Source organism: Leucopleurus acutus (genome assembly GCF_964270905.1).
Source record: "Leucopleurus acutus genome assembly, chromosome: 5".
NCBI classification, from domain to species: Eukaryota; Metazoa; Chordata; class Mammalia; order Artiodactyla; family Delphinidae; genus Leucopleurus; species Leucopleurus acutus.
The window spans coordinates 481,431-507,770 of NC_139147.1; the positions used below are offsets into that span (position 1 = coordinate 481,431).

General features: G+C 57.3%; 1 protein-coding gene across 5 annotated transcripts; it reads left to right on the forward strand.

The window, feature by feature from the left end:
• The first annotated feature begins 3,439 nt into the window (after positions 1-3,439).
• Positions 3,440-19,745, forward strand: FTCD (formimidoyltransferase cyclodeaminase). 5 transcript variants are annotated; one of them, XM_082840310.1, is made up of 14 exons: positions 3,440-3,553; positions 4,196-4,379; positions 5,027-5,155; positions 6,105-6,193; positions 6,284-6,463; positions 7,487-7,624; positions 7,711-7,842; positions 13,276-13,337; positions 13,675-13,804; positions 13,901-14,062; positions 17,371-17,414; positions 17,617-17,755; positions 18,377-18,472; positions 19,504-19,745. In XM_082840310.1, the coding sequence occupies exons 1-14, from the start codon at positions 3,500-3,502 to the stop codon at positions 19,717-19,719; spliced, it is 1,755 nt and encodes a 584-aa protein (XP_082696436.1). In that variant the 5' UTR covers positions 3,440-3,499; the 3' UTR covers positions 19,720-19,745. The 5 variants fall into 5 exon arrangements, with proteins under 5 accessions (XP_082696436.1, XP_082696433.1, XP_082696435.1 ...); XM_082840307.1 differs by having other exon boundaries at positions 19,484-19,683; XM_082840306.1 differs by having other exon boundaries at positions 3,448-3,553; positions 4,178-4,379; positions 19,484-19,683.
• The last annotated feature ends 6,595 nt before the right edge of the window (positions 19,746-26,340 follow it).

Consider the following 26,340-nt stretch of genomic DNA (forward strand, 5'->3'; position numbering starts at 1 on the left):
GAGCTGGTCCCATGAGTCCCTTTGCTCCCGCTCCTAGCTTGGGACAGTCTCAGGAGTGGCTCCAGGCGGGGGAGTACTTTGACGCTTAGCCCCAGCTGGCAAGACACCTTCTGCGAGCCTGGGGTGCCACTCCCTGCTCTCCCTGACACTGTGCTGGAGGGAAACTGGGGGACGGCTCCCCTGGTGGGGGCCTGGCTGTGGGCCTCAGTGTCACCACCTACACAGCTGCGCTAGGGGAATCTAGCCCCTGCCCTGCCCCCGGCCCTGGGCCTGGGCCTCACCTCCTGCCCCACTCCATGGCCCCGCCTGCGGGTTCCCGGCTCTGCCCGCCCACCCGCGCCTGTGCCCACAGACGTCCATCAAGTCCCTCGACGGCTCAGTGGACGAGAAGAAGCGGCTGGAGCCGACGCACCGCTACCTGACGCTGACGGCGCGCCTGGAGAGGCTGGGCTACAAGCGTGCTGTGCACCCCGTGTTCAGCGAGTTCCTCATCAACACCTACGGCATCCTGAAGCAGCGGCCCGACCTGCGCGCCAACCCACTGCACAGCAGCCCGGCCGCCCTGCGCAAGTTGGTCATCGACGTCGTGCCCCCCAAGTTCCTGGGCGACTCGCTGCTTCTGCTCAACTGCCTGTGCGAGCTCTCCAAGGAGGACGGCCGCCCGCTCTTCGCCTCGTGAAGCCTCCGACCCGCGCCTCCCTGCAATAAACGCGTGTTGTAACCCGGGTGCCGCGCTCCTCATCCGCTCTCCGGAGGGCGCGCTGAGGGCGCCAGGGCCCGGTACGCCTACGCCCGCGCTGTCCCGACACGCCAGCCGGCGCCCGGCCGCCCGCCCCACCGCCCACACCTGCACAGCGGGTCGCACTCTATTAAAAGTCGTCTGTTTGCTGTTCCTTCTTTACCGCTGCTCTTTGAGGGCAGAGGCCCTGCTGTGTTTGGAACGAGGCCACCAACCCTGAGGACCCGCCAGCACACACGGCGCCTGGTCCCCTCCCCTGGGGTCGCAGTGCCTCCTCTTGGAAGGGCAGCAGTCCGTCCCCCTGCGGGTTTCCCCGAAGGCGGAGCCTGGGGCAAGGATTCCGCAGCAGGCAGGGCAGCTGCAGAATCTGCAGGGTGGAGTGAAAACACAGGCCCCTTTTTCAAAAGTCAGGAATTGCAAGACAGCGACTGCAGCGCTTTAAACCACGTGCCTGCGTGCAGCTGTGTGGGTGCGCCCTGCCGGTGAGGCTGGTGCAGGACGGGCAGTTTACTTGGGAGATGATTCAAGGAAGCAGGAGCCCCCAGGGGAAGGGGAGCCAGTGTGCAAAGGGCGTCGATTTTCTGCCTGGTTCTGGGATCGAGAGCCCTGGTCCCTTTGGTTGGAAGGTGGTAGTAGAAACCAGCAACCGGGTGCTGGTAAGATGGCTTTTTCCTGTAAGTGGTGGAGCTTTCTAGGGTCCCCTATTCAGGAGCTATTTTTAGCACCTGCCAAAAATTTTAATGTCTCAAAAGTGCCCCCAAGAACTGGTCCCACTCCCCTGAGATAGAAAAAAAATAGAAAAGAAAAGAAAAGAAAAAAACTGGTCCCAACATCACACTGGGTCCTGTCCCTGCATCTTGCGTTCCCAGCCGTAGCCAAGCCCTGGCCCAGAACCGTCTCTGTAGGACACACAGCCCCACTCCTGCCAGAGCCCTCTGGCCCCCAACTCTCCTGAAGCCTGGAGAGGGCAGGTGGCCCCCTGAGGCTGTGCAGTCAGGACACCTTCCTGGTTCCTTCTCTGCTGTAGGTATGAGGATGAAGGTGCTAGGGCACCCTGTCCCTTGGTTGTCACAGCCTTTTGTGTCCCAGATGCACTGGCCCCTGTCTCAGTCAGCTCAGGTGCTGTAACAAATACCACCGACGAGGTGGCTTAAACAATAGAACTTTATCATCTCACAGTTCTGGAGGCTGAAATCTGCAATCCAGGTGCAACAGGGCTGGTTCCTCCTGGGGCCTCTCCCCTGGGCACGTGGACAGCCGTCTCCTCCCTGTGTCCTCACATGGTCATCACTCTCTGTGGGTGTCTGTGTCCTAATCTCATAAGGATGCCACTCCTATGGGATCAGGCCCACTCTAGTGACCTCATTTTAACCTCATTATCTCTGCAAAGACCCTGTCTCCAGGCACAGTCATGCTGGGATTAGGCCTTCGACATATAAATTTGGGGGCAGGGGTCACAATTCAGCCCTTAACAGAACTCATCCCTCCCAGCTGCCAGACACTACCCTTGCTGAGACTCCCCACCACCTGGGGGCCCTCTGCAGGACGCAGGGCCGTCTGGTGGGCACTTTGGGCCCCCACCCCTGGGCCTGCGGGCTCTTTCGGGTGGGACCTGGCGTCGGGGCCTGAGTTTGGAGAGCTGCCCTGGTTAAGCCCCTGCAAAGGACCAGGTGCTGCCGGGGTGCCCACGTCCCCTCCTGGGACCCGGGGGGCAGGACGGCCATCACCCACGTTCTCCCACAGTCAGCCCAAGGAGCCACAGCTGGACAGGACGGGCCTGCCCCTAGCCTCCAGGGTCTCTGGGCTCGCCCAGCCCTTCTCCCTCTTCCAGTCCCCGTGAGCAGCTGCTGGAGGGGTGGGCTTCCCAAGGACCAGAGAGCTGCTGACCCGAGAGATCTGGGCATCCCCTCTCCTGGCCCTGTGGTGACTGGCCCAGACGCTGACCCCACAAAGGCCGCGTGGGGGCCTGCTTCCGGGAGGAGCATGGATGGCTGCAGTCTGCTCTTGGGAGGGAGGGGTCTGTGGGGGTCCATGTGCTGCCAGGATGACCATGTGATCGGTGGGCCTTTGCAGAATGGAAACAATCCCCTGTTCAAAAATCACGAAGGACTTCAAGACGGTGTTGACTCGAGCTGGCTCTCTGGGCTCAGGACCCTGTGCTGCTGACCTGGGGTGCGTCGCCCTTGTGGGGACCCTCTGGCCTCGGGGAGCACAGCCAGCAGCCGGGAGAGCTGGGCCTCACCTGCCCGCCCCGCCGGCAGACACGTCCCCGCACACACTCACCCCCTGCCCCTTCTCCTGCCCGACCAGGCGCGCTGCCTCTGCTGAGAGCCAGGGCTGGTGCCGGGGCCTCACACATGGTCCCTCTCACCCCCCTGAAGCCCTGAGGCTTGGCTGTTCTGCCAAAGAACGAAAGGCCTGGAGGGTCACCGGACGGTCACCCAGAGGGTTACCAGGGGGCCCTGGACCCAGCTGGGCCTCAAGCCTGGGCTGACCTGAGCCGCCGCCTGCCAAGGACCCTCCCCCGAGGGTCCAGGTCACAGGCACTTCCCTCCGCGGAGCCCACGCCCACGTGGGTGGAGGCCTCAGTCCTCGCCCTCCACTGGCAGCCTCTCGGGTCCTGGCTCTGCCCCTCCCCCATCTACTCGGTTAATAAGAAGCCTGGCCCTGGGGTGGGGCGCAGCCCGAGGGCATAAAGGCCCTGCTGGCCTCCTTCCCACCTCTGCTGGCGAGAGGAGCGTCTACAGCAGGGCCTGGACCATGTCCCAGCTGGTAGAATGTGTCCCCAACTTCTCGGAGGGGAAGAGCCAGGAGGTGAGGCACCGGGGGCGGCGGGGGGCGGTGTAGGGGCTCAGGGCAAGGAGGATGCGGCTCAGTGTGCGGTTTGGGGATTGTCTTCTCTGGAAAGGGTGAGGAAGGTGGCAGCAGGCAGGCAGCCAGGTCCTGGCCCAGGTCTGGGCCTGGGGTCCGGGGGGGTCACTTGGCCTCTTGTGTGGAAACAGGGCCCCTGAAGCCCGACCCCCAGGGCCATTTCAGGGTCCCCGGGGGGTACCCCGTCTCCCTTCCCCACCTTCTGAGGTGGGCGCCGCTCTCATCCCCACGTGACCTGCAGGAAACTGAGGCACAGAGAGCTGGGCAGGCCTTCCTGCTGCCTCAGAAGGTTCCGGGCCCTTCACGCTCCGCCCCCCAGACACAGGTGGCCTGTGGGCTGGGGCGCTGCCCCTCCGTGACCTTGGCCTGTGGGTCACCTTCTCGGGGCCCTGAGAGCCCCTGCGCCCGGGTTCTGCTTCCTGCCTCAGTTTCTCCCGGAGGGTGCTGCCCGGGCGCCGGCCCCCATATGTCCAGGTCCTCGCCCCGCGTCGTGTCTGAATGGGGGCAGGGCGGGCATGGCCCCTGCAGCTCCCGCCCCCTCTTCCACGTGGGGAGACCGAGGTGCAGGCCTGGCTTTGTCCCCAGGTGATCGACGCCATCTCCCGAGCGGTGGTGCAGACCCCGGGCTGCGTGCTGCTGGACGTGGACGCTGGCCCCTCCACCAACCGCACCGTCTACACCTTCGTGGGGCGCCCCGAGGACGTGGTGGAGGGGGCCCTCAACGCCGCCCGGGTCGCCCACCGGCTCATCGACATGGGCAGGCACAGAGGTGAGGGCCCGAGTGCGCACGACCGGCCTCGCCCGCAGGGCTCCCCAGGGGCATGGGGCCATCGCGCTGGCTGGATGCTCCTTGGACCCCGTCCACGTTTCAGGGGGCCCTGGAGTGGCTGGCAGAGAGGTGATCGCACTCTGTGCAGGCCCTGGGCGGGGGTGGGGGACACAGCCCGATCTGTCAACAGCCCACAAACCAAACACATTCTTTGGGCGGCAGGGTCAAAGGTCGGTGGACACACAGGGAGCTGGTCAAAAGGGCAGGGTCTCTGGACGCCCACAGAGGGGGAGGAAATTCACAAGAGATCCCAACTGGTGAAGAGAGATGGAGGCTTATCTCAGAGGAACTGCCTGGGGGGAGGGGCCCGCGGGAGCTGCCATCTGACCCACAGTGGGACTCGGGCTCTGAGAAGGACCCTCTGTAGGGCAGCCGGGTGACGGCGCCCCTCCCTGAGGGCTCGGACTTATCCTCTCGGCTCTTAGGAGAGGGAGGGGTTTACCCCTGAGATGCCGCAGAAATCGGCGGCTGCTTCTCCCGGGGCCCTGTGGTCAGTGCGGGTGTGCGTGTGCAGGGGGCTGGAGTGCAGGGTCTGCCCCGAGCTCCACACCCGGGCCCCAGCTTCCTCAGCCCCCATCTCTGTGCAGGGGAGCACCCTCGGATGGGCGCCCTGGACGTGTGCCCCTTCATCCCAGTGAGGGGCGTCACCATGGACGAATGCGTGCTCTGTGCTCAGGCCTTTGGCCAGCGGCTGGCAGAGGAGCTGGGTGTGCCAGGTGCGTGCCTGGGGAAGGGCGGCCTACCCCAGGGGCTCCCCCAGCAGGCCCCTCCTCACTTCACTTCACCTCCCAGCAGCCTCAACCATCCGTTGAGGCTCTCTGCTCTTGCATCCTTAAAATTGCATTTTAAGAAAAAAACCCAAAAACCCTACCATGCAGGTTTTTGACAGGTAGGAATATGTCCCGCTTCTCCTGCAATGGGACAAACCACAGGGACAGGGTCCCGGCCGTCAGGGAGGCAGGGACCGAGGAGCCGCTCTGTAAAGGACTTGAGCAGGACGGACGGGGACCCCTAAACGGTCTCTTCGGGGAATTAACCGAGTCAAGGAAAAGCCCAGCACAGGGCAGCAGGCGGACCTGTGGGCCGGGCACAGGTCCAGCCCCGGCAATGTGGCTGACGGACGGGTGCCACCTGCCCTGTGCCGGTGTCAGAGCTGGTGGGGTGCCACCTGCCCCGTGCCGGTGTCAGAGCTGGTGGGGTGCCACCTGCCCCGTGCCGGTGTCAGAGCTGGTGGGGTGCCACCTGCCCCGTGCCGGTGTCAGAGCTGGTGGGGTGCCACCTGCCCCGTGCCGGTGTCAGAGCTGGTGGGGTGCCACCTGCCCTGTGCCGGTGTCAGAGCTGGTGGTGAGTTTTGTTTTCTCTCCTCCTCGTTCCTTAATTTGCGGGCGTGGTGCTCGTTCAATGAAAATGCACTTTGGAGAGAAACACGAATATCCTTCCAGCCCCTGTTGTGGGCGGGCAATGGCTTTTTCTGGGGCATCTGTGCAGGGGCAGCAGGGGTGGGCAGAGGACGGGTCCTGGCCCATGCAGAGTGCCCATCAGCGACCACCCACACCCATCTGACGCGGCTCAGAGATGGGGGCGCTGCCAGCAAGACGGAGCTGCGGGAATGGGGGTCCTGCAGCGCCCGCCGGCCGAGGGCCTGACCGGCCAGGCCCCTTGCAGTGTACCTCTACGGCGAGGCAGCACGGACGGCCAGCCGCCGGTCTCTGCCGGCCATCCGGGCCGGCGAGTACGAGGCCCTGCCTGAGAAGGTGCGGTGTCCCCTCCCAGTGGGCGGTCTGGGGGCGGACCCCGCAGGGCGGGCCCTCCTCCCCCTTCCCTCACCCACTGGTCTCCCCCAGCTCAAGCAGGCTGAGTGGGCGCCCGACTTCGGCCCCAGCTCCTTCGTCCCCAGCTGGGGGGCCACTGTCACGGGGGCGCGGAAGTTCCTCCTCGCGTTCAACGTCAACCTGCTCGGCACCAGGGAGCAAGCGCGCCGCATCGCCCTCGGCCTCCGGGAGCAGGGCCGCGGGGCGGGCCAGGTGCGGGCGGGCGCGGGGTCGCCGCGAGGGCACCCGTGCCGCCGCCGGAGGGGCCAGGCCCTGCCCCGTGCGTGGGGCTGCTGACCAGCCTGCCTCGGGGTCCACGCCACGGGGGACCGGCAGGGTCGGGGTTCCAGGCTTTGAAGCTGGGGAGCAGGTCTTTAAGGACATTTTCCATGGAAGTTGCAGGGCTGCAGCTGTGGCTAAAATACTGCATCATTTCCACACTGATAGGAAAACAGCCGCTTCTGCACCCCAGGTACCCCTAGGTGCCCCCATGTACCTCCAGATGCCTCAGGTACTTCCAGGTACCCCCAGGTGCCCCGATCCACCAAGTCTGCCATCATAGCTGTCACCTAGTGTGAGTATGGCTCCTGCAGAAAGTTCGAGCTGGACACAGACACAGAGACACCCGGTGAAGGAGGCCCTGCCCACCTGTCAGGCCCCACTCCCAGAGCCCTGGGCCTTCCAGGCAGCTGAGGCCCTGGGAGCCCAGCTTCCGTGCTGAACACTCAGTTGTCTGCAAACACAGTACAAAAACACGGCAACTCCCGAATGCTTCTCTGTGCTCTGCTGACGTCAAGAGTCTGCCTAAGCCCGAACGGTAGACTGAGTCACCCCAGGCAGTGAGGGCCAGGAGCTGGCCTCTGGGGCAAGGGGTGGGAGGCAGAGACCCGCCCCAGGACAGGGATGTGGGCGGGATGCCCGGGCCGCCCGACCTGGTCTGAGCCTGTGGCTTGTGCAGGGCGGGTCCCGCGGCACTGACCCTTCGGGGCCTTGGTTTCCCGTGGTGGGCAGGCCCTTTCCCGGCTCAGATGAGAATGGGCGAGTGAGGAACAGACCTGCCTGAAGCCGGCTGCCCGGCTGCACCGCACAGTCTTCAGGCCATGGCCCCCCTCGTCCGGGTGTCTGGGGTGGAAGGGAGCCCTTGGGCTGGCTGGGGGATGCAGGGGCAAGGGGCTCTCAGTGCGGGGTGCAGGAGAGGCTGGGCAGGCCGGGCTGGGCAAGCCTTCTCCTTGGCAGCCAGGACGCCTGAGAAAGGTGCAGGGCATCGGCTGGTACCTGGATGAGAAGAACCTGGCCCAGGTGTCTATGAACCTCCTGGACTTTGAGGTCACAGGGCTGCACACGGTCTACGAGGAGACCTGCAGAGAAGCCCAGGTGAGCAGGGTGGGTCCTCTCCCCTGTCTCTCAAGCCCAGCCCCCTGGGCGCTGACTCTCCAACCTCCGACCTCTGACCTCTGCAGGAGCTGAGTCTCCCGGTGGTGGGCTCGCAGCTGGTGGGCCTGGTGCCTCTGAAGGCCCTGCTGGACGTGGCCGCCTTCTACTGCGAGAAGGAGAACCTCTTCGTCCTGGAGGAGGGGCAGCGGCTCCGGCTGGTGGGTGGGGCTGGGGGTGAGTCAGGGAGCAGGTCGGGGGCTCCGGACGCCTGCACCCGGGCCTGGGGCCCTGTCTGCGGGGCCAGGCCTCCTCCTTCTTTGTTTTCTTGTCTGTGCCTGGAAGTTGAGATCACACTGTTTTCACCTGGGGGACACTGTTGAGGTTTTCTGTGTGACCTAAAATGTGTTCAGTCTTGTGAAACTTCAGCAGAGAGGACGGGGCCCGGTGCCTGTCCTGGAGCCGCGTCCCGCGGATGGAAGGACCTGCCCCTTGTCCGCTCCCTGCCTGTTGGGATTTGGGTGCGTGAATCTAGTGTCCATGGGTTATTCACAAAGTTGTTCCTTTGGTCCCAGGTCCTACCGCCTGCTCTGGGTGTGGCCGTCCTTCTCAGTCCTGTTGCTCTGGCCTCGGAGTCATTTTGTCTTGAGGGCGTTTCTTATAATGAACGCGTGATTGGATTTCTCTGAAAGTTTTATTTATTTATTTATTTATTTTTGGCTGCGTTGGGTCTTCGTTGCTGGGCGCCAGCTTTCTCTAGTTGCGGCGAGCGGGAGCTGTTCTTCGTTGCGGTGCACGGGCTTCTCATTGCGGTGGCTTCTCTTGTTGCGGAGCACGGGCTCTATGCGCGCGGGCTTCAGTAGTTGTGGTGCATGGGCTTAGTTGCTCCGTGGCATGTGGGATCCTTCCGGACCAGGGCTCGAACCCGTGTCCCCTGCATCGGCAGGTGGATTCTTAACCACTGTGCCACCAGGGAAGCCCTCTCTGAAAGCTTTTGGTAGTTGAGTTTATCCTTTTGTATCTACTAATTTAGCAGGTATGTCTGGACTTACTGTTGTCCTAGTTTTAGGCATGAGAGTATGTGGTTTCCTTTGGGCTGTATGGAGGAGTTAGTCTATTTTTAGGAATTCTGGTAATTACCTTATAACAATATATTTATCTCTATTTTTTGATTTATTAATTTAAAAACTTTATCCAAATGTATCAGTTTGACTTAATTTTTATCAGCACAGGCACCTTGGAGATAGCATAGCTTTGGTTCTAGGCCACTGCAAGAAAGCGAATATCGCAATAAAGCAACTCACACGATTTTTTTGGTTTCCTAGTGTGTATAAAAGTTATGTTTACACTAGACTGTAGTCTATTAAGTTTGCAATACTATTATGTCTAAAAAAGCTGTGTACATACTTACTTTAAAAGTACTTTATTGCTAAAAAATGCTAACCATCATCTGAGCTTACAGAGAGTCGTGATCTTTGTGCCGGAGGAGGATTTGAAATACTGCAAGAATTACCAAAATGTGACACAGAGACACAAAGTGAGCAAATGCTGTTGGAAAAATGGTGCCAATAGACTTGCTTGAAGCAGGGTTGCCACAAACCTTCAATTTGTCAGAAACGTACTATCTGTGAAGTGCGGTAGAGGGAGGTCTGCCTTTTGCTGTCTGGCGGAAGCCAACAGAGCTTATACTCAGTGATGTAGCTTTGAAGAAATAATCATCTGAAAGCATAATATACACTTTAAGAAAAGAATCTACATTCCCATAACATGAGACACAGGAGATGAATGAGAAAGTAACTACACAGCGTTTACTGCTGTCTTTCTTGCTTCTCTATTTCCTGATTTTTTAGACTCGTGCTATTTTTTAGGGAGCTGGTTATTTTGGTGCTTAAATATTTTTTCAGTTGTTTAAATTATGGTAAAATAGACATGACATAAAATGTGTCGTCTTTTAACCATTTTTAAGTGCACTGGCCACTGGTGTATGTGTATAAAGTTGTGCAGCTGTCACCAGTGTCCAGGATGGGGTTTCCTATTTCTGCAAAAGACGTTGTCAGGACTGTGACGGGGCTCGCGCTGACTCCGCAGGCCACTTTGGGTGGTGGTGCTGTCTTACAGCACCGTCTTTCCAGCCCTGGACGTGGGCCGTGTTCCCCTTCATTTGTCTTTGCCTTCTTTCATCATGTTTTGTAGTTTCCGTTGTAGTCTTTCACCTCCTTGGTTAAGTTAATTAATTCCTAAGTATTTTATGCTATTGAAAACGGAATTGTCTTTGTAATTTCTTTTTCGGGTTGTTCACTGTTAGTGTTTAGAAATGCACTGACCTTTGTGTGTTGACTTTGTATCCTGCTACCTTGCTGAATTCATTTATTAGTTCTAGGTGCTTAACTTTTTAAGTTTAAATAATGTATTTAATCCTTTAGCTGTTTATCAATATTAGACAATGTCTGTTGACTCTTGGTGAAGAGAGACAAAAAAATTAATGCGCTTGTGTGAGTGGTCATCTCTGTTCCAGATTTAAACTGCTTTGCTGTTATTTTTACATTGTCAGTGTATAACATTGACCTTCTGTAACCATATCCACACATACTAAATACCCACAGATGTTTAATCTTGGTTCTATACACAAGTGAGGTCACTATGCATCTCTGTCCTTTCCCATCTGTCTGGCTGGATTTCACAGACAAGCAGATTTTTAAAGAAAGGCTCACAGGGGCTTTATTCTGTGGGTTCTGGCAGGTTTGGGAATGTCTTTCTGTGACGTTATGCTTGCAAGACCGTAGGACAACCAAAACCTCAAGTCACCAGTCTTTTCCTGAGAACGTTGCAGACACGTCATTACCACCTTTGGAATGAATGTCCCTGTGCGGAGGTCTAAGGCTAACCCTGACCTGGTGGCCGGTTCTTTCTCCTGGATGCTTGAAGAATTCCATCCTTATCCTTGAGGGTCAACGACGCTGCCACAGGAGTCTTGCTGTGGATTGTTCCGCATCAGTTTTTTCTCTGGAACAGGGTTTCTTGTGATTCACAGGTTCATTCTTGTTTAGCTTCAGGAATATTTTCTTCCATTGTATTTTTGATCCAGTTTTTGGTCCTTTCACTTTACCGACACCCGTTACACTGCGGTAGCATTTTCTTCCAATATTCTGCCTTTTTTGTGCTTTCTTTCCCCCGTATTCACTGTGGTTTTCTCAGGCTTCATTTTGCAATCACTGATGCAGTTTATGGCTGGGTCTATTCTCTTTCTAGCAGTTACAAAGTTTTGTGTAACTTTTTATCTTGATGTAATTTCCTACTCACAGAAGAGGTGCGAGCACAGTGCCAGGAGCTCTTTTATGCTCTCCAGGTTCACCTGTTGGTGCATTTTGCCCATCTGCTGTATCACTCTATTTCTGTATTCCACGCATAATCATATTTTTTTCTGGAACATTTTAAAGTAGATTGAAGACACTGTGCCCTTTACCCCTTGTTTATTCAGGGTGTAATTCTTAAGATCAAGGACGTTCTCTTACACAATCACAGTGCAATGATCAAAACCGGGAAATCCAGCACGGTACAGCCTGGCGTCTAATCTGCAGACCGGAATCAAATCGCATCCGTGCCCCCCTGTCCATGGTCTGCCCCAGAGCAGCAGTGGTTTCAGCTGGCGTGTCTTTTATGGCCTTTAATCTGGATCAGGTCCCCAGTTCTCCCCGTCTTTCCTTGACCGTGACGGACTGTGGAGCACCGGCTGGTGGCTTTGTGAAGCGCCGCTCGCTGGGTGCCGGTCTGACCTGTCTCAGGGCTGTGTGTGCTTGTGCATTTCCGGCAGGAGTAGCACAGAAGTGATGGAGTGTCCCCCTCAGGGCGTTACCTGGGTCCTCTGGTCAAGCTGGTATCCCTGACCCAGGGTTATCACTGCAGTGTTTCTGTTTTCCTTTTGTTGTTAATAAGAACTCCCTGGGGAGGTAGTTTAAGAATGTGTAAGTGACCTGTTCCTCTTAAAATTCCAGCCGCAAGTATTAGGAGCATCGAGAATTTTCTAACTTCATCCTTTTTCTCTAAGCAGCTTTCACCTCTCCCACATTTATTTATTCTTTATTAATGTGTTTGACGCTCTCTACTGTCTTCTTTTTTGTTTTTTTTGTCGGTACACGGGCCTCTCACTGTTGTGCCCCTCCCATTGTGAAGCACAGGCTCCGGATGCGCAGGCTCAGCGGCCATGGCTCACGGGCCCAGCCGCTCCGCGGCATGTGGGATCTTCCCGGACCGGGGCACGAACCCGTGTCCCCTGCATCGGCAGGCGGACTCTCAACCACTGCGCCACCAGGGAAGCCCTCTACTGTCTTTTAAAACATATTATTTTATATTTTTTGTCTGAAAGTTCTGAGGTCTGCAGTCCTTGAAGGTCTGATTTTGCAGACTGTTGTGTCTGCTGATTCTCATGGTGGTGCTTCTTCACGCGCTTTGTGAGTTTGGATCGTGAGGGCCTGTTCTTTAGAGTTTCGTCTGTGGTAATTCTTGGTCACCTGGTTTAGTTCGTGTTTGCCTCTGTTAGATGTTTGGGCCACTTTAGATGAGCCTTTTGCTTGGCGCTTTGGTGCCACACAGGAAGAGAATTCTGTGTGAACGGTGGCCCACCTCCCCGTCAGGTTAGAATTCCCAGGAAAGATTTTTTTCGTGCTTCACCAAACGGAAGCCCGAGACTGGGAAGTATCCCAATATTTCCTGTGATGGGCGGTTTTTCCAAGATTCATCCTTGGAGATGTCCTCTTTCAAGGGTCTCCCGTCTGACACAGCTCTTGTGGGCTCGAGACCACCCTACTCGTGAGAGGTCACAGATGTCTCCAGGGTGGACCCAGCTTCTGGGAGAGGAGGTCTTTCTGGGCATCTCTGGTCACTTCTGGCTGTGAATGGTTTCCTTTACTTTCTGCCAGATTTGCCGGGTGCTGAATTCCATTCTGACAGTTCTGTTCCTCACTTTGAGGTTTTCTGCGGCAGGCGGGCTGCTTGCCGGCTCTACCGCCAGCCCTTGGGCACTCTCTGCCCCATTTCCACATCCTCAGGGAGACCTCATGACCGTCCCCCGGGGCCTGCTGCTTCGTTTCCCTCAAGCTGCACTTGTCATTTTCTGTTTTGTGTGGAACATGTCACCTGTGTGGCTCAGAGGGGTTGGAACAGTGTGACGGCATTGAGCATTATAAAGTGTCCTGAGTGGTTTTTGGTGGAAAGAATTCTACTCCAAAATGGGGATATTTCCAACTTAATTTCGAATTTGGGTAAAATTCACTTTTCCTCACATATCAAGTCTCACATTTGGGCAGATCAGGCAGCTCCCGGCCTTTAAGAACCAGAGAGACCCTGACACCCGAGGAGCTGGAATCCTGTCCAAAGAGGCAGTTTTCTTGGTCCCTTTCCGGCACAGGCTCTTGTGGGGGCAGGATGGGTCACCACGGGCCTTGGTCTCCCTGGAGCAGCACGGTGGGTGGGTGGTGTGTCCGGAGCCCAGGCAGGGTGCCTGCTCTCGGTGAGGCCTTCAGCCGACAGGGCTGCTGGTGGGCATGGGGTGCGGCAGCTGCGCCCCTGCAGGCTCCCCACCAGGGCAGGGTGCCCCGCGGGCGGCAGGGGTGGGACGTGCCGGTCAAGGGGACTCCACTCACTGGCCCCTCTTCCAGGTGGTGAACCGGCTGGGCCTGGACTCCCTGTCCCCCTTCAACCCCAAGGAGCGGATCATCGAGTGAGCAGCCCCCACGCCCCGCCCCTGCGTGGAGACCCCCTCAGTCCTCCAGAGCTCTGCTCTGTCGCCAGGCGTGGGGCTGGGAGCTTGCTGGGGGGCCCAGTGGGGTCCCGACAAGGTCCCACTCTGTCCTCACGCAGCTCCTGGCTGGTCACAGCCCCTCCCCGGGGCAGCCACTCTGCATATTGGACCCACATCCTTGCCCCCCCACACACTGCTGCGAATCAGGGGCCCCCAGCCTGGCCAACCCCACCCTTACAGCCTGGCTGCAACGACCCAGGACCCTGTTCCCGCCCCTGCACGATGCAGACCCTCACTCCCAGCCCCACCCCTGCAGGTACCTGGTCCCCGAGGTCAGCCCAGAACAGAGCCTGGTTGACCAGCCTCTGCGCACCTTCGTCCGTGAGGTGGGCGCCCGCTCGGCAGCCCCAGGGGGCGGTTCCGTGGCCGCAGCCAGCGCAGCCATGGTGAGTGGGGCCTGGGCGAGGATGCGGGGTGGACGGCCGGGGTTGGGGGCGTCACCCAGCCTGGGGCTGGTCCCACGCACAGGGCACTCTCCCCAGGGTGCCGCGCTGGCCTCCATGGCCGGCCTCATGACCTACGGGCGGCGCCAGTTCGAACACCTGGACGCGACCGTGCGGCGCCTGGTCCCACCCTTCCACACGGCCTTGACTGAGCTGACCGCGATGGTGGACGCCGACGCCCGGGCCTTCGAGGCCTACCTGGTGAGCGTGCAGACGGGCCTCCGTCACCAGCCCCGCAGAGGCAGCCCCGAGGGAGAGTGGGGTCGGTGGACAGTACGGGGTCCAGACGAGAGAAAAGTGGGTCAGGGTCACGGGGAGGGGGAGGGGCTGCCACGAGCACAGTTGTCTGTAGACCCCGGGGGCTGGAGGGAGGAGACAGTGGTCTAGCCCCTCTTGGGCACCCCCCTCCCCCCGCTCGTGCAGGGTCAAGCTCGGCGGGTGTGGTGCAGGCGTGACTCCAGGTCGGGGTCTCTGCAGGCTGGGGGAGGGGCAAGAAGGGCACCTGTCCTGAGGGTCAGCCAGGCTCAGCGTCCCCCTGCCCACGTCCCTGAGTCCCGCTGATGGGTAACACCCGACCTGCAGATGCCGGAGGAAAACAAGGTCCCCAAGGAAGAGCTCCCATCCCGGGAAGGGCGGGAACAGGAACCTTCACAGAAGAAACGCTGTGGGTCATGGTCTCAGAGATCAGAGAAGATGTTCAGCCATGAGACACAAAGGGCCCCCGGGGAGCCGGGCACTTTCAGAAGCACAGGACGTGGGCGGCTGCATCCAGGCAGTGCCCATTCAGGGGGCAGCGGAGGTGGGACGTCCATCAGACCGGGCGGGGGATGGGGAACTTGCAGGAAGGTCGAGGTCCGAATTCAAGGTCAAGAAGCCCCAGGCGTGTCTGAAGGCAGATACAGCAGAGAGGACCTGGGAGAGGTGGGAATGAGGGCGCTCGTACCCCACGGGGGTAGGAAGACACGCCTGGGAAGGAATGAGCTCCCGACAGACAGCAGGCATCCAGAGCCGCCTCGGGGGTGGGTGGGGGACGGGGCAGGAGGACCTGGGCCAGGCGACCTCGGGGGCTGCTGGGCTGGGCACCCCGACGTGAGTGCCACATCCGCACGGGGACAGTCTAGGATGTCGCATTGCGGGAGGAGGTGACCCTGCGACAGAAGCTGGGTCCCCGGGGGCGGGGTACAGAGACTGATCACCTTTCCCCTATGCTCTTTTACGTTTTAATTTCATTTATTTGCTTTTTAAAATGGGTGAAGGCTTCAGGGGTTCAGAGTTCACAGGGGCAGAGGGCAGCTGGTGTGTTGCCCCTGTGCCCAAGCAGGTACAGTCCCAGTGCGTACGTCTCCCTGAGATGTTTGTGTGCATTTGGGCAGAACTGGGTCTTCCCTTTCTCCTCCTTTCTTACGCAAATGGCGGCAGGCAGATGTCCAGTTGCATCTTTCACCTCATGTCCTCCTGGAGCAGGGACACCCCCGGCTCAGTGGCCCGGTGTTCCGGGGTCGCCTGGGGTGGAGGCCTTGGACCGGCCCTGTTGGGGATTCTGGCCAGGTCCAGTCAGCACCTGGGACAGGCAGTGTGGACAGCTGGCCTCCGTCACTGGGCACTCGGTGGACGGGCTGTAGGAGCGACTCGGGGACGGGCTTTCCCCCCCAGGGCGGGTGTGTTTCCCACGTGGAGGGTGCTGCCCAGTGGCCCTTGCAGAGGTTGTGTGGATCGAGCCCTGGAGTGGCCCTCCCGCCGTCTGCCCCGATGCCGCGGCCACTGGACCTGGTGGTCACGTGCGTCTCTTGGTGCTGCCCTGGTGCGAGCGTCTCACGTGGGCGGGGCAGGGGGAGGAGCGTTTTCATACTTTCTGCAGCGGTTTTATTTCCTTCTCAGGAAAGTGAGGTGTACTTTTCTTCTCTGTTCTGCGTGGTGCTGCCTAGGCCTTTTCATAAGCCAGGGAGTCTCAGCTTGTTTGACTTTCAACTTTGCTTGTGCTGGTTTCTGACCATAAGAGCCTTGTGTTTTCATGTCGTCGAATATTCAGTCTTTCTTTTGCTCTTTCCTTGGTGTTGTGTCGTAGTTTAAACGGCCTCCCCAGGCCAGAATTATTGCACTTCTCTCAGGGCACCTCTAGCTGTCTGTGGTCTGAGGCACTTCAGATACTGAAGAGGCATCAGTGTGCATATAAGTAATAACACGTAATTAAAAACAAATATTAAAAATTCTGACCGCTAGAGATTAGAAATAAGACAAATATAAAACAACTGGAGGGGACAGTAGAAAAATGAAAACCTAATCCAAAGGCAGGAAGGAAAAAGAAAAGTAGTCAGCAAAGAGGTGTGGTTTAGAGAAAACCTAACATAGAATGGTTAGACTGAAGACACACCTGACCGGCAATCACACACACACGCGTGTGAGTATGATAGACACTGCACTGGTCTAGGTCCCCAGTGAGCAGCAGGAAGACAGACTTTTGAACAAAAATAAGAAAACGTCCTTATCTTGCACCGAATACATGCGCGATCTCAGGTGGAGTCACCAGAGAAACCTCACCGTGAATCAGAAAATAACTCAGACTGCAGCCCTGAGGGCGGGCAGGCCCCCTCAGCCAGACACAGACGTGGCCACGTGAAAGTCAGACTTGACGAAAATCAGCAAAGCTCTGCCCAGTGCAGACCCTCCTGCCCCCCCACCCCCGCCCCGACCTGGGTCTGCAGCAGAGTCGGCAGGTCCCCGTGTCCGGGAAGAGCTGCTGTGGGTCCACACGGAAAAGACACGTGTCACAGGAGACAGGAGGCCGGAGGGGCGCCCGGGGAGACTAGGGAACGTCAGGATGGTGACAGAACCCGGTTCAGGTCGGGTCCAGGATGGTCACAGAATCTGGTTCTGGTCGGGTCAGGATGCTGATCGAATCTGGTTCAGGTCGGGTCCAGGGATCCTTTATGCTCATGCAGGGTTGATGGACCAGCTGACTGTTAACGGTTTTGGGCGGAGATTTGGTGAAACCTACAAAACCAGCAGGGCATGTTCCCCACCAGCTACGCCTTTGGACCCGGCACGTGGGCAGGCCTCGGGCGCTGGTGTGAGCGAGCGGGGCTGGACGGGTGCTCACAGCACAGGGTGCGGGACGGGGGAGGCCTGCCCGGCAGCGGCGAGGCGAGCGACACATGGGCTGATGGCTCCTCAGAGGAGGCCTGGGTTGTGTGGCCCCTCGGGGATGCGCGGACACGGCCTGAACCATGACACCTGGACTTCGGGGGTTGTGCGGTTGCCTTGCCTGGAGGCTGGGAGGCCTGGGGCTGGAGAACACGCCCCCCTCCACCCTCCTCTCCAGCCTCCAGTGCTGACCACGTGGGGCCTTGCGCCGGGTTGCCTGCCCTCCTCTGTCAGGAGCCCAGAGCTCTAATCCACGGAACCGACCTCGGGGGTGGTGTGGGCCCTGCGTGAAGCCCCTCCCTGCCCCAGGCTCCTGTATCCCCTCATCACAGTCAGTCACCCGCGCGTTTCTGTGTTTGCTCCGGCAGAAAGCAACGAAGCTGCCCGAGAACACACCTGAGGACAAGGACAGGTGAGCGCAGTGCTGGCTGCGGACATCCGGACGCCTCAGGAGGCCCTGGTGCCAGTCAGTCCCCCACTGGGATGTGTGGTGATTGAAGAACAGTTTCCCTGTGGTCCCCACCCTGGTTCCGTCTGCTCAGAGCGGAGCCATCAGGTGGGTCCAGCAGTGTCCGGGCGCCCTGGGCTCTAGCCACTGACCCTCTTGCTTCCAGACGCGCGGCTGCCCTGCAGGAGGGGCTGAGGCGGGCGGTGGCCGTGCCCCTGGCGCTGGCGGAGATGGTGACCTCGCTGTGGCCGGCGCTGCAGGAGCTGGCCCTGTGCGCGAACCTGGCTTGCCGGTCGGACCTGCAGGTACGCTGTGGAGCCCCGCTGCGGGGGCGACCTGCGGAGGGGCACTGGGCATCACAGCTCTTCACCAAGCCGGGCAGGCACAAGCGCTCACAGGGCGTTTCGGTCAGTCTCAGCCCGCAGGGCCGGCTCCGTCACCCATTAAGGTCTTGTGCAAGGTCGCGTGGCAGAGAGAAGCAGAAACTCGAGTGTGTCTCCAGAGGCCACCCCTAACCATCCCGCAGACCCCGTCCCTTCCCTCCTTCCCACCGCCCCTCTTCCAGAACCCAGGGGCTTGCAGATGTGCACAGGCACCCCTGTCCGCAGCCCGCGCCGTGCGCAGAGGCTGGGGACCAGGACCGTCAGGGCCGGCTCTGCGTGTCCGCAGCCCATCCTGAGGGGAGGAGCCTCGTTTCCTTGGGCTGGTTGTTATATCCGCCTCTGGAGGGGGCCAGGCCGAGCTGCTTCTCTCTGTGGGGAGAGGGCCGGCCGTGCCGCCTGGAGGGAACCCTTGGGCTGGTCAGTTTGCCGTCTTCACGGATGAGGCGTGAGGCCCCCAGGCCGTGTCCCTGGGCTGAGGAGTGGGCAGGGCAAGGCCCTGCTGCCCCCGGTACCGACGAGGGCCCTGCCCCTTGGCTGTTGTAGGTGGCGGTGAAGGCCCTGGAGACGGGTGTGTTTGGCGCGTATTTCAATGTGCTCATCAACCTGAAGGATGTCACCGATGACGCGTTTAAGGACCAGGTGGGCAGGGATGTGGGCCGGGCCCGCCGAGGGCACTGGAGGCTGCCCTCGGGCCGTGGCTCCCAGACCTGGGGCCCAGGGCACCTGGCCAGCAGGTCCTCAAGGGAGGGAAGTGTCCATCAGATGAGTAGTTCCTCCAGCTCCTGAGGGTGGACGAGGCCTGGGCGGCAGAACGCAGGCGTCGGGGACGGCTGGAGCCGTCTTTCAGCGCCTCTGTGGAGGCAGGTGGCCTGGGGGCCTGCCGGCACCCCCTAGTTCCCTCCCAGGGGGCTCTGGCCAGGGCTGGGGTCTCTCCCAGGTGGGTTGGGCTGTAGCGCTGGCAGCACAGGGTCTCAAAGAACAGTCTCCAGCCTAAGCAGTGATCCCACTTCAGCATTTGTGATCATGTCATTGTTACTGTTTATTGGAGGAAAATTCACAAAACGTGCAGCTCACTGTGTTAGATGATACAATTCAGTGGCGTTAAGCACACTTACGGGGTTGCGAGACCACCACCTCTATCAAGGTCTGGAACATTCTCATCACTCCAAAGGATGCCCCACAGTCACCCCCATTCCCAGCCCTGGCCACTGCCCATGTGTCTCTGTGATTTTGTGACAATCTTTAAAAAGTGATTTCGCGGCTCGGAATGGGAGCGCCACGGCCTTTTCGAGCGTCAGCCTGTCCCCACCTGCCTCTCCAGCTGGGCTGGGCTTGGCCATCAGGGAAGCATTGAGATGATAGACAGGCCGCTTGAGCTCTGGCCCTTAAGTCCTCAAGGACACAGCCCTGCCCTTGGCAGTCATGGCTAAAGTGGGGAGACCGGGAGGGTGGGGGCTGGCTGGCCCCAAATCTCAGGAAAGACAGAGGGGCCCCTCCCGTCACCACCAAGAGACCCATGAGGAGCTGGGGACCCCTAGGTCAGGGGCTTGGGGTCACCCAGAGTGGACAGCCCAGGGAGGTGGCGGGGAGGTGGGGCCAGCGGGGTTGGTGGCGGGCTTGGGGTGGTGACGGGGCCCCTGTGTCTGTCAGGTCCGCCAGCGCATCTCCGGCCTCCTGCAGGAAGCCAAGACCCAGGCGGCACTGGTGCTGGACCAGCTGGAGGCCCGGCGGGAGTGATGGCCGGGCGGGGGACCTCACTGGACTCTGCTTCCCCCGGAGGCCCCTCCAGACACATCCCATGGGGCCCAGAGAGGGGAGGGTGTGGGGGCAGGTGTGTCTGGGTTCGTGGTGTCACCTTCTGTCACCTGGGGCCTCCAGTAAAGTGAGGACACACTGGTGCCTGTGGGGTGCATACAGGGGATCCGTGGGTGGGCTGGGGGAGGGCTGAGCCGAGCGGCTGGGACGGGGACCCGTGGGGTGCCAGTGTGGGAGGCAGGTGGGGGGAGATGGAGGTGCAGCCCAAGGTGACACAGGGTCCCAGAGCACCTGGAGTCCTGGGGGAAAGAGCCCGTCACATGGAGGGGTGAAGGCCGCGCTGCCTGATGGGCGGGGACCTGCCAAGGTGAGGACAGGCAGAGGGCCGGGAGTTCCTGGGGAGGTGCTGCTGACGTGCGGCCGGGCCCCACGTCCTGGCGGGAGAGCTCAAAGCGTTGGACCTGGGCTCTGGGAGGGGGGTCCTGGGCACTGGGCACCTGGGCACCGACTTCCCTCAGTGGAAGCTCAGGGGCTGAGGCCCAGTGGTGGGGGTCCCAGGAGGGTCCCTGCAGGGCCTGGGCAGTGAGGGAGGTGGGGGTGCGGTGGAGAGCCCCCTGGGCTGGGGGCAACCGACCTGGTCCAGGTGCTGCAGAGCCAATGATGCCCGAGGGAGGGACGAGGGATCCTGGGGGGCGAGAGGTGTGCGTGGGGCCCTGCAGGGATCGTGGGAGAGGCCTGGGCAGGCAGCCGTGTTGCCCCAGTAGGGCAGCATCCTTGAGGCTTGGAGCTGTAAGCGCGCGCGCGTCGGCGTTACTTTAGGAGGGCCAGGAGACACCAGGAGCTGCAGGAGGGCCCCAACCTGTTCTTTTAAAATAGGCAGCGCATCACGTAGTTCAAAACCCAGGGCTGTGCAGAGAGTTCCCACCACCGGGTCCCCAGCAGCCCTTGCGTAACCTCTTCAGGAAATCACTGAATTCCCTCTTTGCGCCCATTCAGTGTTTATGCAAACACAAACACATGTGAATATATACTCTTCATTCTTCCATGACTGCGTTAAGAGAGCAGATCAAATGCTGACTTTTGTTCCTAGTTAACACGTTATCCTGGAGGCCATGGCCCGGAGCCCTTTCACATCAGCTTTTATTTTAGAGACTCCTACTTACTTTATTCACTCGTCCTTTCTCCGTATTTCCTTCACCATTTCATTGTGAAATAGAAGATACATTCAGGAAGGTGCATGTCCTGATCGGCCTTCTCCCGTCACAGACCCCTTCTCACCCTGACCCCTGACCCCAACGGCCCTGCTCCACGGTGACCGCGCTCTGGCTTCCCGTAGGCCATCCGGCACAAGGGCACACTCCCCACGCAAAGGCTCAGTTTTCCCCGTGGGCTGACATCTGGGTGAACGGGGTCGTGTGTGCCCTTGGCGTCTGCTGTGTCTCTCCACCTCGCGTGCATCTTGCACAAGGCTCACAGGGTGGGGGGACCGCTGAGTCCTGGGGTGTCACCCTCCCGAGCAGCTGCACCACTGCACTCAATCTCCCCTTGTTCCCGTGGCAGAGCTCGGAGGAGTTCTCACCACTGACGGTGGAGTGTGTCCCTAGCTCTCAGATGCTGGGATGGGGGCTGAGGGGGTGAGCACGGTGCCCACTGGGCCAGAAGAGACTCACCTGTTTCTCACCTGTTGCCTGCCTGGGAACCCCTGACCTCTACCCAAGGACAGCTTTCCCCAGTTGGCCACTGCCGTTGACCTGAGCCTCCCCACTGACCCACAGCCCCTCGGTGAGAGTCGGACCTGAGGCAGCCCCAGGAGTCTTAGCAGAGCTGCCCTGGCTTATTCAGGAATGAAATAAATTTCAACTGTCCCATCCATGAGACGTCATGGCTGGTTGTTATGTAGCAGCAGCTGACAGATACACTTCCTAACTGAGTGTATTGTCCAACTTTGGGGGTTTTGCCTTGAGAGGTGGAAGATGGGTGTCAGTATGGTTTAGTTATCTTTTGTTATATCTGAGGTTGACTGTCTTTTCATATCATTAACGATGGATTTCCCTTTCTGCAGTCTGTTCATGTGCGTAGCCTGTTTTTCTATTGGGCACTAGACGGGCCCTAAATATCCGCCAGCCTCCAGCTCCTTCCCAGGGGGCGTCCTTGGCTGCATTTGATCTGCTCTCTTTACGTAGTGAAGGAAGAATGAAGAATATATATTCACGTGTTTGTGTTTGTAGCCTCCTGCCTCCAGGAAGTTCCTGTTAAAAATAATTTGAAAAAATCATCACACACTGAAATTCCTTCCAGACAGGCTGTGCACATGGAGAAACAAAAAGTATGAATGTACTTGCTAGGTAACCATACAAGATATTAAAAGAAAATGATTTGGGGAGTATATCCTCCTTGAGCAAGCCAGAGAACCCAAATGTTCTACAGGGAAGTCTTACTATCTAAAAACTTAAAAACTTGCTTTGTGGGCTTCCCTAGTGGCTCAGTAGTTAAGAATCCGCCTGCCAATGCAGGGGACATGGGTTTGAGCCCTGGTCCGGGAAGATCCCACATGCCGCGGAGTGGCTGGGCCCGTGCGCCAAAACTACTGAGCCTGCGCTCTAGAGCCTGAGAGCCACAACTACTGAAGCCTGCGTGCCTACAGCCCGTGCTCCACAACAAGAGAAGCCACTGCAATGAGAAGCCCGTGCAGTGCAACGAAGAGTAGTCCCCGCTCGCCTCAACTAGAGAAAGTCGGCGCGCAGCAATGAGACCCAACACAGCCAAAAATAAATAAATAAAATAAATTTATTAAAAAAAACCCAACCCCCCCAAAACAACTTGTTTTGGTAAAAGACATCATATCCCAAAGTAAATGTCAAGAACCTATTGGAAGGATAAAACCCAACATAGATAACAGGTAGAGTTACTATGACCAATAGAAGAGCTCCTACAAATTAAACTGACAAGGACAGTGTCTGAGCAGTTGTGTGGTGGGTGTGCTTGTCTGCGTGTGCAAGCCGGTGTGGGTGTATATGTGCAAATGCAAGGACAGCTCCAGGAACGTCCTCAAGGGGTAAACTCTGGAAAGGGCGTGAGCTTGGGGTGCAGGGTCTCCGTTACCTCTACCGTATTCTCCCAGTGGAGTGTGGCACAGGCGAGGGGCCTGCAACCGTGTAGGCCAGAGGCTCTCGTAGGGGCCCCGCCTACACGTGAAGCAGTGGGGGCGGGGGTGGTGTGGGGGGCTGTCCTGGGGAGGGGACCTGCAGGCCCGTATGGGGAGGGATGGAGTTCCTTCCAAGAGGCTTAGGGGAAGAACTGCAGGTGGGTTTAGAATCCACCCCCCAGACGGCGCATCGAGGGTCCGGGCTGCCCAGGCGGCGCCGCGGCTCCTTCACGACTCCCTTCATCCGCTCTTACTTGCTTGCATGTGAGGCAGTTGTAGTTGCTCATGGTCGTTATTTTTATTGGAAATCACAGCGTCCCTGACCAGGAGGCCCTCCTCGTGATCTGGGAGCTCGTCTGCTGCACGGGCCCTACTCCACCCCAGCCCACTGATCCGGACGCTCCGCGCCTCCTCCAGGTCCCTCCTCTGGAGGGGTTGGAAGGCGAGGCGCCTGGGGTCTCGCCGTGTGTGTGTGTGTGTGTGTGTGTGTGTGTGTGTGTGCGTGTGCGTGTGTGTGTGTGTGTGTGTGGCTTGAAAACACGTGGTCTCCGCTCTCCTTCCCCACGGCGCCCGGACATCTCAGGGCGGCACCCAGGACCCTGCTTGGCGCCCACCGCACAGCGGGACGCGGGGCACCGATCCCTGAGCGAGGGGAGACCCGCCGCGCCCACCCTCTCCCGCAGGACCGGGTGCGGGGATTGGGGGGGCTCGTCCGGCTCCGGGGCGCTCACGGGAGGCCCTGCAGCCCGCGCGCCTCGCCTCCCGCCTTCCCCGAGGGCCCCCTAGCGCTGCTCCGTGCCCTTCCCCCCCAGGTACTGCCCCCTCCCCCATGGTGGGACGACCTTCTGCAAGACCAAGGGGGCCCGGCTTCTGCCTCCAGACACCTTTCATCCTCAGCAGCGACCATGTGGCCCGTTTCTTATGACAGACCAGGGGGTGCCCTGTGGGCAGATGGGAGGGACCCTCCCCTGGCAACACTGAACCCAGGGAGACTCTGATCTCTGGGGAGATCCTGTCTTTGGGGACTCCGGCCTGGGGACACCCTGTCTTCAAGGGACCCCCACCTGAGTTGGGAGAGGCTCTGCCAGGCAAATCCAGGGGTGTCCCTAAGCTGACCCCCCACAGGAGGCCATTCCCAGGTCTCAGGTGTTTCACAGGCTTTGGGACAAATGCTTGTGCTTCCAGATGCTGCTGGAAAGATGCCCCAGCACTCTCGGGTCTAACTGATTATTAGTGATTTGTCTTATACAAGCACGTGCCTGTTGGCCGTTTATACTCACTTGACTTTCTGTCTGCTGAGGCTCTTTGCCCACTTCCTTGCAGTCACTTTCCTTCTTATGAATCTGGGGGTTTCTTATAGTGCAGACACAGCCCTCAGCTTGTCACATGTCCTGTAATGTCTCTCCAGTTTGTTTCTTTTTTTTTTTTAATTTAATTTAATTTATTTATTTTTATACAGCAGGTTCTTATTAGTTATCTATTTTATACATATTAGTGTATATATGTCAATCCCAATCCCCCAATTCATCCCACAACCCCCACCCCCACCCCCGCTTTTCCCCCTTGGTGTCCATACGTTTGTTCTCTACATGTGTGTCTCTATTTCTGCCTTGCAAACCGGTTCATCTGTACCATTTTTCTAGATTCCACATATATGTGTTAATATACGATATTTGATTTTCTCTTTCTGACTTACTTCACTCTGTATGACAGTCTCTAGGTCTGTCCATGTCTCTACAAATGACCCAATTTCATTCCTTTTTATGGCTGAGTAATATTCCATTGTATATCTGTGCCACATCTTCTTTATCCATTCGTCTGTTGATGGACACTTAGGTTGCTTCCATGACCTGGCTATTGTAAATAGTGCTGCAATGAACATTGGGGTGCATGTGTCTTTTTGAATTATGGTTTTCTCTGGGTATACGACCAGTAGTGGGATTGCTGGGTCATATGGTAATTCTACTTTTAGTTTTTTAAGGCACCTCCATAGTGTTCTCCATAGTGGCTGTATCAGTTTACAATCCCACCAACAGTGCAAGAGGGTTCCCCTTTCTCCACACCCTCTCCAGCATTCATTGTCTGTAGATTTTCTGATGATGGCCATTCTAACTGGTATGAGGTGATACCTCCTTGTAGTTTTGATTTGCATTTCTCTAATGATTAGTGATGCTGAGCAGCTTTTCATGTGCCTCTTGGCTATCTGTATGGCTTCTTTAGAGAAATGTCTATTTAGGTCTTCTGCCCATTTTTGATTGGGTTGTTTGTTTTCTAAATATTGAGCTGCATGAGCTGTTTATATATTTTGGAGATTGATCCTGTGTCCGTTGATTCATTTGTAAATATTTTCTCCCATTCTGAGGGTTGTCTTTTCGTCTTGTTTATAGTTTCCTATGCTGGGCAAAAGCTTTTAAGTTTCATTAGGTCCCATTTGTTTATTTTTGTTTTTATTTCCTTACTCTAGGAGGTGGATCAAAAAAGATCTTGCTGTGATTTATGTCAAAGAGTGTTCTTCCTATGTTTTCCTCTAAGAGTTTTATAGTGTCCAGTCTTACATTTAGATCTTTAATCCATTCTGAGTTTATTATTGTGTATGGTGTTAGGGAGTGTTCTTGTTTCATTTTTTTACATGTAGCTGTCCAGTTTTCCCAGCACCACTTATTGAAGAGGCTGTCTTTTCTCCATTGTATATGCTTGCCTTCATTATCAAAGATAAGGTGACCATATGTGCGTGGGTTTATCTCTGGGCCTGTTCCATTCATCTATATTTCTGTTTTTGTGCCAGTACCATACCGTCTTGATGACTGTAGATTTGTAGTATGGTCTGAAGTCTGGGAGCCTGATTCCTCCAGCTCCGTTTTTCTTTCTCAAGATTGTTTTTGCTATTCACGATCTTTTGTGTTTCCATACAAATTGTGAATTTTCTTTTTCTAGTTCTGTGAAAAATGCCACTGGTAGTTTGACAGGGATTGCATTGAATCTGTAGATTGCTTTGGGTAGTACAGTCATTTTCACAATATTGATTCTTCCAATCCAAGATCATGGTTTATCTCTGCACCTGTTTGTGTTATCTTTGATTTTTTTTGTTTTGTTTCGGTTGGTCTTTTTTTTTTTAATCTTTTATTTCTTTCATCAGTGCCTTATAGTTGTCTGACTACAGGTCTTTTACCTCCTTAGGTAGGTTTATTCCTAGGTATTTTATTCTTTTTGTTGCAATGGTGAATGGGGTTGTTTCCTTAATTTCTTTTTCTGATCTTTCATTGTTAGTGCATAGGAATGTAAGAGATTTCTGTGCATTAATTTTGTATCTTGCAACTTTACCAAATTCATTGATTAGCTCTAGTAGTTTTCTGGTGTCACCTTCCGGATTATCTATGTATAGTATCATGTCATCTGCAAACAGTGATAGCTTTACTTCTTTTCCAAACTGGATTCCTTTTATTTCTTTTTGTTCTCTGATTGCCGTGGCTAGGACTTCCAAAATTATGTTGAATAATAGTGGCGAGAGTGGACATCCTTGTCTTGTTCCTGATCTTAGAGGAAATGCTTTGTTTTTCACCATTGAGAATGATGTTTGCTGTGGGTTCGTCATACATGGTCTTTATTA

What these genes read in the sequence shown, in the direction of transcription:
- FTCD (XM_082840310.1), top strand. Translation starts at nt 3,500, where the DNA reads ATGTCCCAGCTGGTAGAATGTGTCCCCAACTTCTCGGAGGGGAAGAGC. An exon ending in CGGAGGGGAAGAGCCAGGAG is followed by an intron (nt 3,554 to 4,195) that starts GTGAGGCACCGG and finishes CTTTGTCCCCAG; the next exon opens with GTGATCGACGCCATCTCCCG. An exon ending in AGACCTGCAGAGAAGCCCAG is followed by an intron (nt 7,625 to 7,710) that starts GTGAGCAGGGTG and finishes TGACCTCTGCAG; the next exon opens with GAGCTGAGTCTCCCGGTGGT.